General features: G+C 41.5%; 1 protein-coding gene across 2 annotated transcripts in view; it reads right to left on the bottom strand.

Moving 5' to 3' along the window:
* Positions 1 to 4,001: 4,001 nt before the first annotated feature.
* WDR70 (WD repeat domain 70) overlaps positions 4,002 to 18,501 on the bottom strand; it is a 157,150-nt gene continuing 142,650 nt past the window's right edge. For both annotated transcript variants that reach the window (XM_061616604.1, XM_061616613.1), the window contains 3 exons: positions 12,313 to 12,429; positions 11,877 to 12,039; positions 4,002 to 4,316 (listed from right to left, as the gene is read on the bottom strand). In XM_061616604.1, coding sequence (XP_061472588.1) covers positions 4,229 to 4,316; positions 11,877 to 12,039; positions 12,313 to 12,429 — 368 coding nt within the window. In that variant the 3' untranslated portion in view covers positions 4,002 to 4,228. The remainder of the gene's footprint in view (positions 4,317 to 11,876; positions 12,040 to 12,312; positions 12,430 to 18,501) is intronic.

The following is an 18,501-nucleotide window of genomic DNA, read 5'->3' as shown; positions in this document are numbered from 1 at the left end:
CACCCCCCTCTGATTATATTGCACCTTTGCATGGATTGTAATTGTAAGCAAATTTCTGACTAATATTTGAATTTTTTGCATGGTGTATATTTGGTATATTTCTACCTATACGGACCCAAGAGAGAAATTCTTGAAACCCTTGCTAACTTAGAGATGTAGGAATGCCCTGCAGAAACTATTCTTTTTCTTTTGAGTGACACTAACAGCTATGTGACATGTAAAGTGGCTCTCTTTGCCTTGGCAGCAAAAAAGATTAGGATGAAAGAATTAGACAAAACTGTCATAAACTGTCTTGGAGATTCAGAGTTTTAAGTTGAAGCTGAGTTTCCTTATGGTAATTTACCTATTTTACCCTGTAATGTTTGAAATATTACTTTCTGTACACATGTGTATGTTAATGTTTTTGTCATGGCCTTTGGCTAGTAAAACAAATTTATTATTGAACTGATATTTCTACCTCCATTGCACAATCATGAAAATACATTATTGGAACACTGGTTCCCAAACTGAAAATCATGCAGCATCTAGCACAACCCATTTCAATTGCTTCAACATGTTAAATTATATTTTTAAAGGCATGCCATGGACAGCCTGAATGAAGCTTGTGGACCACAGTTTGGGAACCCCTGCTGTAAAACATAAAAGCCTGCTAGATTAGGCCAATGACCCATCTAGTCCAGCATCCTGTTCTTACAGTGGCCAACCAGATGCCTATGGGAAGCCCGCATGCAGGGCAGCCATGATTACAGCCATGAGAGTCAGCTCTAGAACCATCATCAGGTGTTGGAACTCCTCTGTGAATCTACACAGGATGGGAAGGGCAACATCAGGAGGGCAGGTTATGCCCCTACTGTATGCACATTCCTTCACAGGGCTGCAAAATGTCTATACTTCTATGTTTGTAGGTTCATCTCTTCAGAGAGAGGCTGGGAACTCTAGATTCTTGATGACATGAAGAAGTGTGCATGCACATAGGCACATTGCAGATGTGAGTACAGAAAGGGACAGAGCCTGCCATTCTTCAAGTTGCCTGTGCATTTTGGAACACCTGAAAGGGCCTTTGGTATTTTTTTGTGGGGTCAGGTGCTTTGCTAAGAATTTCAGAGGTACAAGATGCATGTGAAAGAGTGTGGCTGACACCAACTTCCCTGCTCCTTTAAATTTAGCTGATCTTATTAATAAGTAAAAAGGAAATCTGAACTTCTAGTGAACCCACTTTTCAGGCTCTTTTAGCTATAGGAATCTGTTTTCAGGGTTTTAAGGAGGACCTCTTGCCAAAGACTAACAAAGAAGCTGGATTAAGTGATACAGCCTTTTAAATCAAAGATTCATCTAGCTGGAAGGTGGTCTCTGGGAAAACAGAACAATCCTAATTGCAAAAGTGAAGAGAAAGTGCACTTGATGAGCCACTAATTATGGTAACTGAATTAAGTTTAAATGTTCTAAGAAACAGAATCATAGAGACCTTGAACTACGCTCTTCCACGTCAAACCCAGTTAATGTAGTCCTCAAATGACCTCCATGTGCTTTTGCTGGATGGGAACTATTTAAGAAAAACAGAACACTCCTTGCTCTAAACAAATGACTATAAAAAAGCACCATCATCCCCTCTTGTTCCCGTTCTGACATCAAACACAGAAAGCCATTTACATGAAAAATTAACCTTATATACTATGCTAGATAGAGTGTAAAGTATTAACAATAGTTTTCCTTTCTATTGTCTATTTTGTGCATTTTTCAAGCTGAGTAAAACTATATGCCAGTGATTCCCAAAACTATGTCAGAGCACACTATTGTGTCATGAAAAAGTCTGACATTGTTTTTGTAAGTTGCTTTGAGTTCGTTTTTGGAAAAAGTGACTAAATCATCCTCATCCTTGAAAAATTAAGCCATCCCATTGAATGAATCCACCTTTCTTTGCTACCCTGGAGTGGGAAGGCCACATGCAGCATAGAAATAAGGACATGAAATTCATATGAAGGGAGAAAAATAAGGGTACATTGGGAATCCTAATACAGGTTCCAATACTCTTGAAAGATATGGGGCAATCCAGAAGCCTTGCTATTGCTCATAATGTATGATCTTATCCAGAGCTGGCATCAGCACATGGCATACTGGGGTAAGTGTCAGGGCACAGTGGCTTGCCAGGGTCTTACACTGCTGCTGGCAGGCTTCCACAAGCATCACTGCTGCTTATGCTGTTGCACTTGGCTGCTTGCTGCTCATGGAGGTGGTGGCCAGCAATGGCTGCTGCAGGGGGCAGTGCTGTTTGAAGCAGTGCACCTGAACTGCTCAGCCTCAACATCTTAATTATGTCAGCAGTGCCCCTGATGTGAGTACACTGGGGTGAGGCTGGCATAGTTAAGACAACAGCACTAGGGAGTTGTAGCAGGAAGTGTGGAGCACTGATCGACACAGCTGCTGAGCTGCTCATCCAATCCTCACAGCTGTTGTCATCATGGAGTAGAATTCAACCTGCCTACTAATTAGGGTTGCCAGGTTCCTGGCCTGATCCTGTATCTTTAGGAGAAGAGAAAGTCAGCCAAGTGCAGGTGTTCTTGCAACACTATAATGTGAAAAACCACAAGGTGGAATTCTCCCTTCCCCCTGCACAACTTTTAAAGATACAAAAGACCTCTTAGAGGCTGGGCCTGGTAACCAAGAGGTCTGTATCTTTACAAGTTGTGCAGGGGGAAGGGAGAATTCCACCTTGTGGTTTTTCCCATTATAGTGTTCAAGAACACCTGCACTTGGCTGATTTTCTCTTCTCCTAAAGTTACAGGATCAATCTCAGGCCCTGAGCTTGGCAACCCTACTTCTAATATGCTGGGTGGGAGCCTATCAAAGGCAGTCTGCCTGGAGCCAGGTCTGGTTCTATCTTGACTGGCTGTGGAAAAGGGAAGGCAGGATATCAGAGGCAATTCCCACATGGGGAAGGGCCATAGTTCAGTGGCAGAGCATCCATTTTTCATGCAGAAGGTCCCAGTTTCAATCGGCTGGGACAGACCCCTATCTGAAATCGTGGAGAGCTGCTGCCAGTGTAAGACAATACCAAGCTAGACAGACCAACCGTTTAACTCGGTATAAGGCAATGTCCAACGTTCCTAAACTGGGTTATCCTGCAGGTTGCAACAGATGTTCACCCATTACGCTTGACCTGTGTGACGCCAGTCAAATTGATAACATTGCCTTCCTTCACACCACTGAGACAGCACAGAACCTGGGAGCTATGTTCTTTGAACTATTAGAATTAGGCAGGGGCTGAACGTTTGAAAGGACACTGTCAGTTGAATTTTAGGAAGGGATATGCAACAAAACTGTTTTCCTTTTTTTGCATGTTTAGGGTGGTGATGGTGGATGGGATTTCACCCCAGCACTAGTTGGAATGTTTGCAAACAGTATTCCATGCCCTCACACCAGTTCAAATTCTAGTGTCAGAATCAGTATTAGAGCAAGCGCGATACTGATAGTGAGTATTCCATATCCATATTGAGCTGTATAAGCATCTGTCAGTTATGATGGACCACATAACTCATGTATCTTTCTCCCAATGATCCTGCACAGAATAATAATTAGCAGGCCTGAAACAATATCTGTTGTACACAGAAAAAGAGTATACATTTCTACTGGAGAAATATTAACTTCTATTATAGATAGCTGAAAATAAACATATATAGAAACAAGGTTCTTTACAATTCACAACACTATATATATATGAATAAGCATGTGTGAAATAAAATTAATGAAAACAAATATGGCACTTCAGTGTAATTCTATACATGGCTATTCAGAAGTAAGCTCCATTAATGGGACTTAGCCTCAGGTAAGTGTGTATAAATTGTACTAGCTGATACTATCAATATGGCAAGTATCCTGTTTACTCAAAGTCTTCAGGTGATATGTCACAATATCAGAAAAGTCACATGACTATAAGAAAACATAGCATCAGTTTTCTTTCTAATCTAGTAAACTTTAAAAAATCACATAGGTTTTTAACAATATAGTTTTAAAATAAGTTTTTATTTATGAACATAGCTCCCTTACAAAATGCAAATGTAATGTTAAACAAGTCTGTTTCACGTTATGGCAGTTACAGTCTTTCACACTGGTGAAAATAGCCTTGTGCATGAAAGCAGTTTTGCTTGCAGAAATTTGACTTCTCTTGCATAAGAAAAAAGAATCCAACTCTGTCCCACATACTTTGTGAGCTTCTTCCAATTTAAATTCTTCAAATTTTACGTTTTTTCCACTCTGGCTTGTCATCTGTTTCATCTTCATCTGATTCTACTTCTGCAAAAACTGCTTTTGGCTGGGTCCTAAAATGGTATTAAAGAAAAATAATGATGAAAAAAGAGCTCTGCAGAAGTTAATAACTTCATGTTTGCCTGTGCAAGGCTTTACAGGCAAAAACCAGCACTTTGAATTGAGCCTGGAAATGCAACAGCAACCAACAAATATCTTTTGATGCTGCTATGGTGTGTTCAGTGCAATCAGCACTATTACCATTTTGTATCTCATTCAAATTATTTAATTCAATTGTAGTCTCTGGTATTTTTCAGTCTTTCAGGGTTTTAATTTTTATGGGACAGCCCTTAAAAAAATATTCACTATCTAGGCCAGGAATAGGGAAGTTGTGGCCCTTCAGATGTTGCTGTACAACAACTGCCATCATCCTACACTTCCTACATGCTACCCTACATCCTACCCTGCCTACACTTAGGAAAAAGAAACCAAATGCACAGTTATAAGATGGGGGATACTTGGCTCAGCAATACAACATGTGAGAAGGATCTTGGAATTGTCGTTGATCACAAGTTGAATATGAGCCAACAGTGGGATGTGGCTGCAAAAAAGGCAAATGCTGTATTAGGCTGCATTAACAGAAGTATAGTTTCCAAATCACGTGAAGTACTAGTTCCCCTCTATTCAGCACTGGTTAGGCCTCATCTTGAATACTGCATTCAGTTCTGGTCTCTGCAGTTCAAGAAGGATGCAGACAAACTGGAACTGGTTCAGAGGAGGGCAACAAGGATGATCAGGGGACTGGAAACAAAATCCTATGAGGAGAGACTGGGCATGTTTAGTCTTGAGAAGAGAAAACTGAGGGGAGATATGATAGCACTCTTCAAGTACATGAAAGGTTGTCACACAGAGGAGGGCCGGGATCTCTTCTCAATCGTCCCAGAGTGCACAACACGGAATAATGGGCTCAATTTCCAGGAAGCTAGATTTCGACTAACTGTTAGAGCCATATGACAATGGAACCAATTACCTAAAGAGGTAGTGGGCTCTCCGACACCGGAGGCATTCAAGAGGCTACTGGACAGCCATCTGTCGGGAATGTTTTGATTTGGATTTCTGCACTGAGCAGGGGGTTGGACTTGATGGCCTTATAGGCTCCTTCCAACTCTACTATTCTATGATTCTATGATCCTTGACTGTTGGCTATGCTGACTGGTATTGATGAGAGCTGGGAGTCCAACAACATCTGGATGGCCACAGATTCCTATCCCTGGTCTAGGCTGTGCCCAGGACAAGTGCCCAATCTTCTTAAATTAGTTAAAACTACTGGTTGAATGAGACGTTTTTACTCATTGTCTGCTAAACGCTGTTGACATTTCAGCTGGAATACAATTAAGATAACAAAAGAAAATATACATTAAAAAGAGTGCACATGTGTTATGGCATTTGCTAATAAATTTATTGTACACTGTACTTTGACAGCTGCCAGAAAATGAAAACAAAGAAAGAAGGGCTTGTGGTTGAACGTATGCATGAAGATACTTCTCCTCTTGAGAAACAAGACTGCACACTTTCCTAATAATTGTTTTCATATTAACACATATTGTATCCTGCTCACAAGCTCAACCCATTGGAAGTCTACTTCAACCCATGAAGTACTAGTTCTGGACACCACACTTTAGAGAAGAGAAGACTGAGGGGAGACATGATAGCACTCTTCAAGTACTTGAAAGGCTGTCACACAGAGGAGGGCCAGAATCTCTTTTTGATCATTCCAGAGTGCAGGACACAGAATAATGGACTCAAGTTACAGGAAGCCAAATTTTGGCTGAACATCAAGAAACACTTGCTAACTGCTAGAGCAGTGTGACAATAGAACCAATTACTTAGGGAGATGGTGGGCTCTCCAGCACTGGAGGCATTCAAGAGGCAGCTGGACATCCACCTGTCAGGTATGCTTTAAGTCAAATTCCTGCATTTACCAAGGGGTTGGGCTCGATGCCCTTGCAGGCCCCTTCCAACTCTATTATTTTGATTTTATAAGTCTGATGAAGATGTTGCCTGCATAAATTTACAAGAACTCACTTTAAAAAATGACATGCTTAGCAGGCTTTTTTTTGGTTCAGTTTCATAAACATTTTCCATTCTAATCAATACTTAGTTAATTTTTAAGCTTAGAAACTGGTGGCCAAGAAACTCCAAGCAGTGCCAATGAAATCATAACAGGTTTACTATAAAACTATTATTGTTGAGCAACCCCGGGATATAATTAATAAAAAGCAAACCAGCATTGTTTTGTCTTATGAGCAGCAATACTTTTACATTAGGACATAAAGTGCTAAGCAGAATTACAGATTCTTTCCTGTCTGTAAAAACACAAGATTGTGCTTTCATCTCTTGCTAAGGACTGATTTTGGCAAACAATTTTGTCAAGGACCAACCCTGAACTTGCCACAACCAAGTATCTAAGTGCTGCAATTAAGAAGGAAAAGGCACTGAAGCCAACTTGACATGCTGAGCCCTATTCATAAATGGCCTTCACCTGGATACTGCAAGGACACTCCAAGCATGGAAGAAAGTTTCTGGGTGCAGACTGCCCTGCAGGATGCAATCTGTACATACAAAAAGGCAGCTGCACAGTGTATAAATCTCACAACTCTCATGCAGGGCAGAGGATGGGTTATCTTGCTGGATTAGGTCCACTTGCCACCTCTAAGAGCTAGTTCAGACAGCTCTGAATCCAATTGGTTGGACCACTATCTGACTCGTCAAAGCAGCTTCTTCACCCTCCTCCTTGGCCTCTCCATAAAGGGCACTGATGACAGGAGGGTGACACAGAAACAAAACAAAAATAAAAACATAAGTGCAAAAATAAGAAACTTCTCAATGTGCCAGACCTGTAGCAGTATTTGTGCAAGCTGCTTCCGCAACTCCACAGAATTGTGAAAGATTGCTCCTGAGAAAGGAACTTATGTTCTGAAAAACATTAAGCTTTAAGTCTTATCCGTTGACACTTCTGAGAACAAATTTGTCCATTTTGCACTCTTTGAGGCCTGCCACAAATGGAAAATGTGGTGAAAGCTTCAGCAGGCCGTATCAGACCTAAGTGTGAGAATACACATCTTCCTGCAGTATTTCAGATGAGTCAATCAGCTCAAATGGCTTATGGCAGTTTCATTGGTTAACTTCTTGTCACTTGTTCTTACTTACTTGACAGGATTCGTTCATAAAGAATAATAGCTTGCTACAAGCAAGTGGTGTGACTACATGAAGAAAAGTATGCAAAGGAAAACCACAACTTTCTTGGTGGTGAACCAACAGGCCTGTTCTAAAAAGTTAGCCTGTGTCAATTATAGTCACAGCTCAATAATTTGATACACTCATTGCCTGATGCTATCACTATAAATCAGGAAAAAAATGACTCTTTCCCAGTATTCACAATTTCTAACTGAAGGAATTAACAAAAGTGGAGCTGAAAGTGCCTTGTCTAAACTTTAAAAACCAAACGTAACATATAAAACGCTAAACAGCTGTGACCCATCCTGGGACCCTTGGGTGAAGAGCAGGCAATAAATCTAAACAACCATAACGACAATAATAATACTTGTCTTTTAAAACTTGAGGGTGCTTTCTCAGGGCCAGCACAAATATAAACGTGAGGATTGTTCAACTACATTCAACAGGTTAGGAAGAGGTTGAGGGATTGCTCACTATGGCCCTGCCTTATCTCCTCACTTTGTATTAAAGGCAGAAAACTTGTTTATGGTCTTCATTTGGTTTCATTTACCTTCTGAAATGCATGCAAGAAACAGGAAGAAAACAATTCAATAGACAAGCCCTTTTCTCACTGAAAGTAAAGGAAGTGGGTCTGCAGACAGTTTAATTGGCACAGGAAAAGAAGGAAAACTTAAAACTTAAGAACGCAAGAGCAGCCCTGCTGGTTCAGACCAAAGGCCAACCTAGTCCAGCATCTTGTTTTACACAGTGGCCAACCAGATACTGAGGGGAAGTTTAGAAGCAGGACATGATTGCAATAGTTCTCTCCCACTATTGTTCCCCAGCAACTGATATTCAGGGGCACAGTGCCTCTGATACTTGAGGCAGTATATAGCCATCATGGCGATTAGCCTTATCCTCCATGAATTTGTCTAATGCCATTTTAAAGCCATCTAAGATGGTGGCCATCATCACAGCTTATGGTAGTGAATTCCATAGTTGAACTATGTACTCTGCCTCTTGTTTGAATCTCCCAAAATTCAGCTTCATTGGATGACTCCTGATTATATTCATGAGACAGGGAGAAAAAATGTCTGTCTTCTCCACAACACAGGATCATTTTAGACACCTTTACTTGCTTCCCTCCCTAAACATTGTAAGCTTTCTTCATAAGAGAGTTTCTCCAACACCTTGATCATTTTGATTGCCAGTTTTCTTTTTGAGATGCAGTGACCAGAACTGTATTCTAAGTGTGGTGGCACCACTGATTAATATAAAGTTATTTTGATATTGGCAGTTTTATTTTTGATCCCTTTCCTAATGATCCCTAACATGGAATTTGCCTTTTATATATAGTTGCTGTATTATAATCATTGAGTTATTCACCAGCTTGGTTCAGTTTTGGGAGGGCTGGAAGGTATAGCTCCCAGGAGAATCAGCCTTATACTGCTGCCTTGCACCCCTTAATAAAATGTTGGCATTTGCGCTTAATTCAAAGTTTTCACTGGTGCATTTTAAGCCTGCCTCATTGATAGGTGGGGCTTGTGCATACCAAGAATAGCTGGAAAAGTGAAAATCTGATCATAAGAAAGCCAGCTTACACTTTTCCTGCACGCAATTTCTACAACCTGAATACCAGAGAGATTACTTACTCTAGTTTGAGAAAAAGAAGATTTTTTAGAATCCTCCTAAAAACAAACTCTGCAATACAGAAATAATGGTTGCTTCTTTGCAATGAGGATGAATATCCTGTCACATTAGCATCATGCTGGTTATTGCTCAACAGCTCCCTCCCAATGCTGCCATCTGATGTGTACATCAGCAGTGTGCTCAACTTGCCTCCTGCCCACATCTTACTCAGCTCTGTTCTTAACAAGAAACCGTAATGTGAGCTGCCCTTTGGACACAGTGAGCCTTCTGAATTACTGCTGTGTTTTAAAATTTTCATGTTCATTACACCACAGGTGTCAGGTATGAAACTTAATAATCAAGGAAGCTACGAGGCCATACACACACTAGGGATCGCTGTTAATGTGATGGAATGAAATGGAGTCACGGCTTTTAAGATAAGGGGAGGTGTAAATTACATCCTTAATAAGAAGAGGGCCTCCTGCAGATACCATCTTATCAGGAGGTTTGTTCTGTACAATATAGGAAACAGACCTTTAGTGTGGCGGCACCTACCCTGTAGAATTCCCTCCCCTTAAATATTGTGATGGCAGGTGCCATCTCTGCTATCTTTTTGGCGCCTTTTGAAGACTTTCCTCTTCCAACAAGCCTTTTGAGACCTATCCCAGTCTGCGTCTGTGTTAGAATTGCTTTTAATATGTATTTTAATATCTTTAACCCCTTTTTAAAAAGATTTTTTAAAAGTTTTTTTTAAAATGTTTTTAGCGTTGTTTTGTTTTAATGTATTTTAAGGTCTTTTTATGATGTTTTAAAGTGTTTTTAGTGTTTCTGTTTGCCGTCCTGGGCTCCTGCTGGAAGGAAGGGCGGGGTATAAATAAAATAATAAATAAATAAATAAAATTAAGCCATTGGTACATTTTATCTCCTCCCTAAGAAATGACAGCCATACTAGCAATGTCGGTGGAGACAGCCTGTCCCTGGAACTAGGTGGAACTGGGGGTGGCTCTCTTTCACACAGGATGGCAGGTACAAGTCTGATTTCCATAGCCCTGCCTACTGGAGCAAGTGGGTAATTCACCACTGTTAAAACATAGCTTTGCTACTCATTCAAACCACCAATACTATACATGGCAATTCAGAGGTTAGGTCCTCTATGTTCAATGGGGCTTACACCCAGGTAAGTGGGTATACAATTGAAGCCTGAGTTGTCTGCTCATTTAGTACTCGAGTGAGGGGGATTTTTTATATTTATGTATTTAATTTATTAGATTTATATCCCACCCTTCCTCTCACTTGGAGCCCAGGACGGTGGGGATAGCAAAATTTACTGACTGCTTAATAAAAAAACAAACCTAAGCGCTTTACAGAAGCAGTATAAAACATTTATTTAAAAGTTCTAACAGAATCTAAAAACAAGTATATGTAATAAAAATACATGTCTGGGTAGGCTTGTTGAAACACAAGTTTTCAGCAAAGGCTGAAAACAGTACCACGAAGGTGCCTTCCTGATATTAATTAAGCTCTCAAGAGATAGGTATGCAATAGTACCTGGGTATGCAAAGGAGGACAGGGCACCTGTAGCTTTAATGTTGATTAGAGGGGGATTTCTGCAAGTTTTGTTTTGCTCACACATTCCCATATGACAAACTGCACCTGCTTAAAGTCCCTCTTAAGAACATAAGAGCAGTTTGTTGGATCAAGCCAAAGGTCCATCTAGTCCAGCATCTCGTTTTCACAGTGGCCATCCAGATACCTCTGGGAAGCCTGCAACCAGAACCTGAGTGCAATAGCACTCTCTCCACTTGTGATTCCGAGCAACTGGTATTCAGAGGCTATTAATAGCAAAGCGTAGTCCTGTCCTTCTCTGTCAACCCTAAAAGTTACTTATACGTCCACATGCACTTGTGTACACATACATACGCAAGCATGAAAATACCAGGATAAGCTTGTAGAAAAGTGAGGAAGGAGTTGTGTGAGCCCTTAACATCCGTTCGTTGTCCCAGAGTCCAGTTCAGTGACAAGCACCTGGTAAGGATCTGTTTGATTGGTCCAGGCAATACTGGGGCGAGCTTTTAAATATTATAGCAGTATGGTGGGAGGAACCCATGAACAAGTGACTAAAGTGGTAAGAGGCACCATCATCTGAGGAGTTTCTAAGTAAATATTGATATGTATTATTTATTTATACAGAACTCTCCATGTACTAAGCATTGTATAACACTAAGCAAAGCAAATCCTTGCTGAAATTTGACAATGCAAGAACCTTTCTTTCTGTAAGGAGATTACTAGATATGTAATAGAGGGGGAGAAATTATTTACAAGCAGCAAAACCTTGCCACTGTTCATCTATGCTACTATAAAAATCACGTAGTGGTTTGTGAGAATGGTTTAGAGTACCGTTCTTTTAGAAGAACATGAACATCTCTAACATCCGCCAATATCTGCAAAACTAAAGACAAGCCTATGCAGAAATTAAATAAAATACTTATGCATATATCACAACACTACGGCACTGATACCCTTTCTTTTTTAACCCCAAGGAAACGTTTTTAAAAGCTCTAATTCTATTTTACTCATGTAGCATTCAAATGTGTTAGAAACTTGGTTCCTTTTTTTAAAAAAAGCTGACATCCTATCAGTTTTCTACATTAGTGGCAGCAATCCAAAAAAAGGCAGAGAATAGTGTGGTTAAATAGGTCTTCTGCTTATGTTCAAATTCACCAGGGCTTTAAGACATAATTGCATATTAGCTTTACCCCTCCCCCCTCCGCTTAAGAAAGTTTCCTTACTTAGAATATGCTGGAGCAACCCAGTACGGGCTTTCCTCCGCTTCCTTTGCATGCCGTAAAATGGCCTCCCGAGGGTTGCTATCATCAGTCTTATCCAGTGCAATATTCTTGACTATGTATGAAGACAGAGTACCGCCATGAGTTCCAACACGGCCACCGCGACCTAATGTAGGAGAGAATGAACAGATGTGCAAAGTGGTAAGAGGGAAAAAATAAATAAGCCACACCAAAAATATGAAGGTAAAAGAGACAACTTGAAACTACATTCACACAAATGAGAAGTCAGCTATTGTTCTTGTTACATCAGCATCTACAAGCTTGTCACAATTATGCTCTCTATTATGCTTTATTTTATAGAGCTGATTAAGTATTCTGCAAAGGAGCATACAATGGCTTTAGCAATATTCTGCTTACAGCTTTTAAAAATTCTGGTTACCTGGTCCTGCTACCGGAGGTTCAGGCTTGTGAGATTTCATGGGATCCAATCTATCCTTTTCCAACTGCTTTCTAGTACTCCGCTGGCGTGGTTCACGAAACATTGGAAGTGCATGAGCTGCAAAAAACAGTAATTTTTATTTAGAGGCAGAGAGCTTAAAGAAGGGGTGGGGAATCTGTGTCCCTCCAGATAGTGTTAGAAAACAAGTCTCATTAGCCCCAGGCGACATGGCCAGTGGGCAGGATGAAGGGAGCTGTAGTCGGGCAACACCCAAAGGGCCACAGGATTCCCCACCTGTGCATTAACACATGGCTTGGTAACTGAATATATTGGATTGGCAGGTACTCTCAAGGGCTTAACTAGCCAAGGGGAAGCAAAGCATTACAAGATGCTCGGGCTGCCGCTGGACCATCCTGGTATCTGGTTCTCCACCTCTCTCTATACTGTGGGGCGGGGAGGAACCTCTGGCCTGGGGGCCAAATGCAGCCTCTCTATCCAGTCCTCAAGACTCTCCCCGGCAACACCCCCTCCCCAGGCCATATGCCTTATCCCTAGGCCCTGCCCCTTTTGCCTGGCTGGAATGTGTCCCTGAACTGTGATAATGCCTCTTGCTTTCTTAGACGGAGAGACGTGTGTGTAGAAAGCGCTGACCTTTGCATGGCTGGAATTTAGCCTGCTGTACAATGGTAAGAGCCACGTCTGTTGCTTCACCCACTTTTACTTTTGGCCCTGCCCACCACTGGCATGCAGCCCTTGGAAGGCTGCCCATGAGGGTTTGTGGCAACCCTCAATGTGGGCTGAAAAAGGTTCCCCACCCCGCTGTAATGTGTAATGCAACTGAAAGCATGATACAATTCCACCACACTCTGATTTTCCTTTTCCCTTCTCCCCGCTGTTGGATACCACAGGCTGAAACAGCAGTCCCCATGTTTTTGCATGGGAGTGGGAGAAAAAAAAACATTTCACGAATTTATCAGTTGATGTATGATTAATTAATGTAATTAAAAAAGAGCAAACTATTAAAATGTTCTAACTTTATATTAGTATGTTGTAACCCACAAAATACATGTGGACTGGTATATGGATCGACCCACAAAGCAAAAATGAATACTACTTGAGCTAAAAATGAGATGTGAAAAGCAGAAAGTCCCAGCTTTTAAAGGAAAAAGGATTTACGGCCCTTCTAAACCTTGGCTCAGAAACCAGTTTTAAACTCAGTTTCTGAACTATGGTTTAGGAACACTCAGGATAGGTATGCATGCACATTATACAGAAGCGCTCAAGATACAGCCTAATCCACCTTTTGTTTAGCTTATTACCATTAATAAAAGTTTTGGATGGTTTCAGAACTTTATGAATAAAGAGTTATTTCGTACATCTTATAATACATGAAGCATGAAGAGTCAAACTTTTGTTGGCAAGTGGCATGGTACACACTTTTGCGTAAGACATCTGAGGTAACTATAAAAACTATTCCCATATGTGGAGGCAACCCTTCTCGAGGAACATCCATCTAAGTAAAATGCCTCACTTAAAAAAATTAATGCCTAATCCAGCCTTTCCCAACCAGTGTGCCTCCAGATGTTGTTGGACCACAACTCCCATCAGCCTCAGCCAGCATTGCCAATGGTCAGGAAGATGGGAGTTGTGGTCCAACAACATCTGGAGGTACACTGGTTGGGAAACACTGGCCTAATCCCTCAAGTGAAAAACACTGCATTATAAGCAGTTGGAGAATCCAAAGCTGACATCCCACTTAATGTGGGTAGAAACCCCCATTAGGTTTTCCCTGGTTGATAGTGTGGCTCAGAAGTGCCAGTGCAACGTAATGGTTAGTTTCAGACTGGGACCTGGGAGACCAGGGTTCAAATCCCCTCTTGGCCATGAAGCTTACTGGGTGACCTTGGACCAGTCACTGTATCTCCCAGCCTAACCTACCTCATGGGGTTGTTGTGAGGATAACATCAGGAAGGGGAAGCCATGGGCTTTTTCAATTGTGGCCCCCACTTTGTGGAATTCCCTCCCAAATGATCTCCGCCATGCCCCCTCTATGATGAGCTTCCGCCGGGCCATGAAGACCTGGCTCTTCAGGCAGGCTTTTGGGGTGGGTTAGGTTTTATTATTATTGTTGAGATTTTTAATGTTTTAATGTATTTGTATGTTTTTATTTTGTACGTCACCCAGAGGGGCTGGACAGCCAGCCAGATGGGCGACTAATAAATTTAATAAATAAATAAATAAACAAACAAACAAATAAATAAATGTTTGTTTGCCTCCTTGAGCTACTTGGAGGAAAGGTGGGATATAAATGTAATAATAAAACAAGCAAACATGGGAAGTTGGGAACAGAAAGCAGGGGAATGGGGGGGGCAGGTCAGTGTATGTGGCCCTGTCCAAAGGTTGATATTTCCTGTTTAAGTACAATGCCTGAACAGGACAAAAGTTTCTCCAGTTTTTCAAATAAACATGTATGAACAATTGTACACAAGAGAACATGTAACTGCTTCCACAATGGAGATAAAATGACAATTTGAATCAATATTGTTGAGCTGGATCAACACATACAGCACAATGAGGCAGGAAGGCAGGTGGTAGAATAAATTACCATTTCAGACTGCAGACAGCGGAAGTCATTTTTAAAATGTTCTCTCAAGCTATCCACCCGCCCCGGAAAAAAAATCTGCTTGCAGATGGAAAACAGGGAATCAAGAGGGCTAGAACCTCTTCCTCCAATGAAAACAAGTTTTTTACATTAGGGGGAAATCATTTTTACAGTGCTCCCCCAATCTCCTATGTGAAGTATTCAAAGCCATACCCTTTAAACTTCTCTAATCTCCTTTTAAAGCCATTTAATCTCATCTATGCTGAAAACTGTATGCTCACTAATCTGTATGCTCACTAGGACACAAGACTGTACACGTGTAAAGGAAATAGTATATAAATGGAATTACTGTTATTATTACTACTATTGCTGCTACTATTGCTCCTCTGCTAAATGAGAGCAGCTTTCAAAAAAAGAGAAATAACAATACATTTTTGTTATGTGCCTCCAAGTCAACCACAACTTATGGCAACCCTATGAATCAACGACCTCCAAGAGCAAACAATACATTAAACATACAATATTAAAAAATACAAATAAGAATAAAATTTATTAAACACACTAGTAAATTAAAGCACCAAAAGAAATAGATGTTAAAAAGCCTATTTGAACAAAAGTTTTCAATTTCTATGTAGAAGATATCAAGAAAAGAGTCAGGAAATCTCCACAGGGACGGCATTCCAAAGTCTTGGTGGCACCTCTGAGAAGGCCCCTGTCTCTTCTTGTGTCACTCCCTTTGCCACTCGTGATCATAGAATCACAGAATAGCAGAGTTGGAAGGGGCCTATAAGGCCATCAAGTCCAACCACCTGCTCAAAGCAGGAATCCAAATCAAAGCATTCCTGACAAGATGGCTGTCCAGCTGCCTCTTGAATGCCTCCAGTGTCGAGGAGATCACTACCTCTCCAGGTAATTGGTTCCATTGTCGAAGGAAGTTTTCCTGATGTTCACTTGAAATCTGGCTTCCTCCAACTTGAGCCCATTATTCCGTGTCCTGCACTCTGGGACGATAGAGAAGAGATCCTGGCCCTCCTGTGTGTGACAACCTTCTATGTATTTGAAGAGTGCTATCATATGTCCCCTTAGGGCTAAATATGCCCAGTTCTTTCAGTCTCTCCTCACATGACTTTGTTTCCAGTCCCCTGATCATCCTTGTTGCCCTCCTCTGAACCTGTTCCAGTTTGTCTGCATCCTTCTTGAACTGCAGAGACCAGAACTGGATGCAGTACTCAAGATGAGGCCTAACCAGTGCGAATAGAGGGGAACTAATACTTCACGTGATTTGAAAACTATACTTCTGTTAATGCAGCCTAATATAGCATTTGCCTTTTTTGCAGCCATATCGCACTGTTGGCTCATATTCAGCTTGTGATCAACGACAATTTCAAGATCCTTCTCACATGTCGTATTGCTGAGCCAAGTATCCCCCATCATATAACTGTGCATTTGGTTTCTTTTTCCTAAGTGTAGAACTTTGCATTTATCCCTGTTGAATTTCATTCTGTTGTTTTCACCCCAATGCTCCAGCCTATCAAGGTCCCTTTGAATTTTGTCTGTCTTCCATGGTATTAGCTGTGTCCCCCAATTTTGCATCATCTGCAAATTTGATAAGCATGCTCTGTACCTCCTCATCCAAGTCGTTAATAAAAATGTTGAAGAGCACTGGGCCCAGGACAGAGCCCTGTGGTACCCTACTCGTTACTTCTGCCCAGGTTGAGAAGGAACCATTGATAAGCACTTTTTGACTACGATTCTGCAGCCAACTGTGGATCCACCTGATAGTTGTTCCATCCAGGCCACATTTAGCTACTCTGCTAATCAGAATATCATGGGGCACTTTGTCAAAAGCTTTACTGAAGTCGAGATATATTATGTCCACAGCTTTCGCACAGTCTACAAGGGAGGTTACACTGTCAAAAAATGAGATTAGTTTGGCAGGATTTGTTCTTCATAAATCCATTTTGGCTCCTAGTAATCACTGCATTGTTTTCAAGGTGCTTACAGATTGACTGCTTTATAATCTGCTCCAGAGTTTTTCCAGGGATTGACGTTAGGCAGACGTTGGTCTGTAGTTCCCCGGTTCCTCCTTTTTGCCCTTTTTAAAGATAGGGACAACATTAGCTCTCCTTCAAACATCCAGCACTTCACCAGTCCTCCATGATTTTGCAAAGATAATAGACAGCGGTTCTGAGAGTTCTTCAGCCAGTTCCTTCCATACTCTAGGATGCAATTTATTGGGCCCTGCCAATTTGAACTCGTTCAAAGTGATTAGGTATTCCTTGAATGTTTGTCTATCAATCTCAAGCTCCAATCCTGCCCCTTCCACTTCATGTTTCCCGGGAGGGTCATAGATTCTTTTTTTGGGAGAAGACTGAGCCAAAGTAGGAATTGAGCACTTCTGCCTTTTCTTTGTCATCTGTTATAATTTTGCCATTCTCATTGAGTAGCTGTGCCACCATTTCTTTTCTCTGTCTTTTACTATAGATGGACCTGAAGAAAGCTTTTTTGTTGCTTTTAGCATCCCTCGCTAACCTCAGCTCATTCTCAGCTTTAGCTTTCCTGACGCTATCCCTGCAATTCCTTGATACCTGCTTGTACTCTTCCTTTGTGGCCTGGCCTTCTCTCCACTTCCTGTATGTGTCCTTTTTTTGTTTTCAGGTCATCTCTAAGCTTTTTGTGAAGCCACATTGGCTTCTTCTGCTGTTTCCCCCCATTTTTCCTTGTTGGGATTGCTTGCCATTGCCCTTTTAGAATTTCCTTTTTTAGAAACTCCCACCCATCTTGGACTCCTTTTCTCATTAGGGTCGCTTGCCATGGAACCATACTTACAAATGTTCTGAATTTATTAAAATCAGCTTTCCTAAAGTCCAGGGTGCGCGTATGGCTACTCTCAGCTTTTGCTTCTGTTAAAATCAAGAATTCACGTACGGTGTGGTCAGAGCTTGGAAGTAACTCGTTAGAAATAATGAGTTACTTGTAATTCACTCCTTTTTTGCGTAACGAGTGGGTAACCATTACATTTTGCTTGTAACAGAACGAGTGGTAATTTTATTACTTTTCAGCTGTAACTATAACGTTTCCCGTGTTACATTTGGACGATATGGGGGGAACAGGGGAAGTCTGCTGCTGTGATTGGTGGACGAAAGACATGTGCCTTATACTGGGCTTCTGCGCAGAGCTGCTCTTCCCCCGTGCTCTGTGTTAGAGGCACGAGGGAGGAAGTGGAGAGAAAGAGAAAAAAATTCTTCAAGAATGGATGGTGGTGGTGAAGAAAGGAGCGGAGGGAGAAAGCCTGAGGGCAAGGATGGAGGAGGCAGCAGCAGAATGGAAGTGAGGAGCTCTGTGTGTGTGAGGGTTACGGTAACGTCCCTACCCCCACTGTCATGCCCATGCTCGCTCAGCCACCCCCTCTTGCACACTCCGTCACTCATCCTAACACCCCCACCCCATTCTCTGCCCACAGCTCAGCCACCCCTCTTGCATACTCCCTTTCTCATCCTAACACCCTCACCCCATTCTCTTGCCTGCGCTCTCTCAGCCACCCCTCTTGCATACTCCCTTTCTCATCCTAACACCCCCACCCCATT

Source organism: Rhineura floridana, chromosome 1, assembly GCF_030035675.1.
Source record: "Rhineura floridana isolate rRhiFlo1 chromosome 1, rRhiFlo1.hap2, whole genome shotgun sequence".
NCBI classification, from domain to species: Eukaryota; Metazoa; Chordata; class Lepidosauria; order Squamata; family Rhineuridae; genus Rhineura; species Rhineura floridana.
Note: the sequence above shows the minus strand (reverse complement) of the source record. Positions and strands in the feature narration are given on the sequence as shown.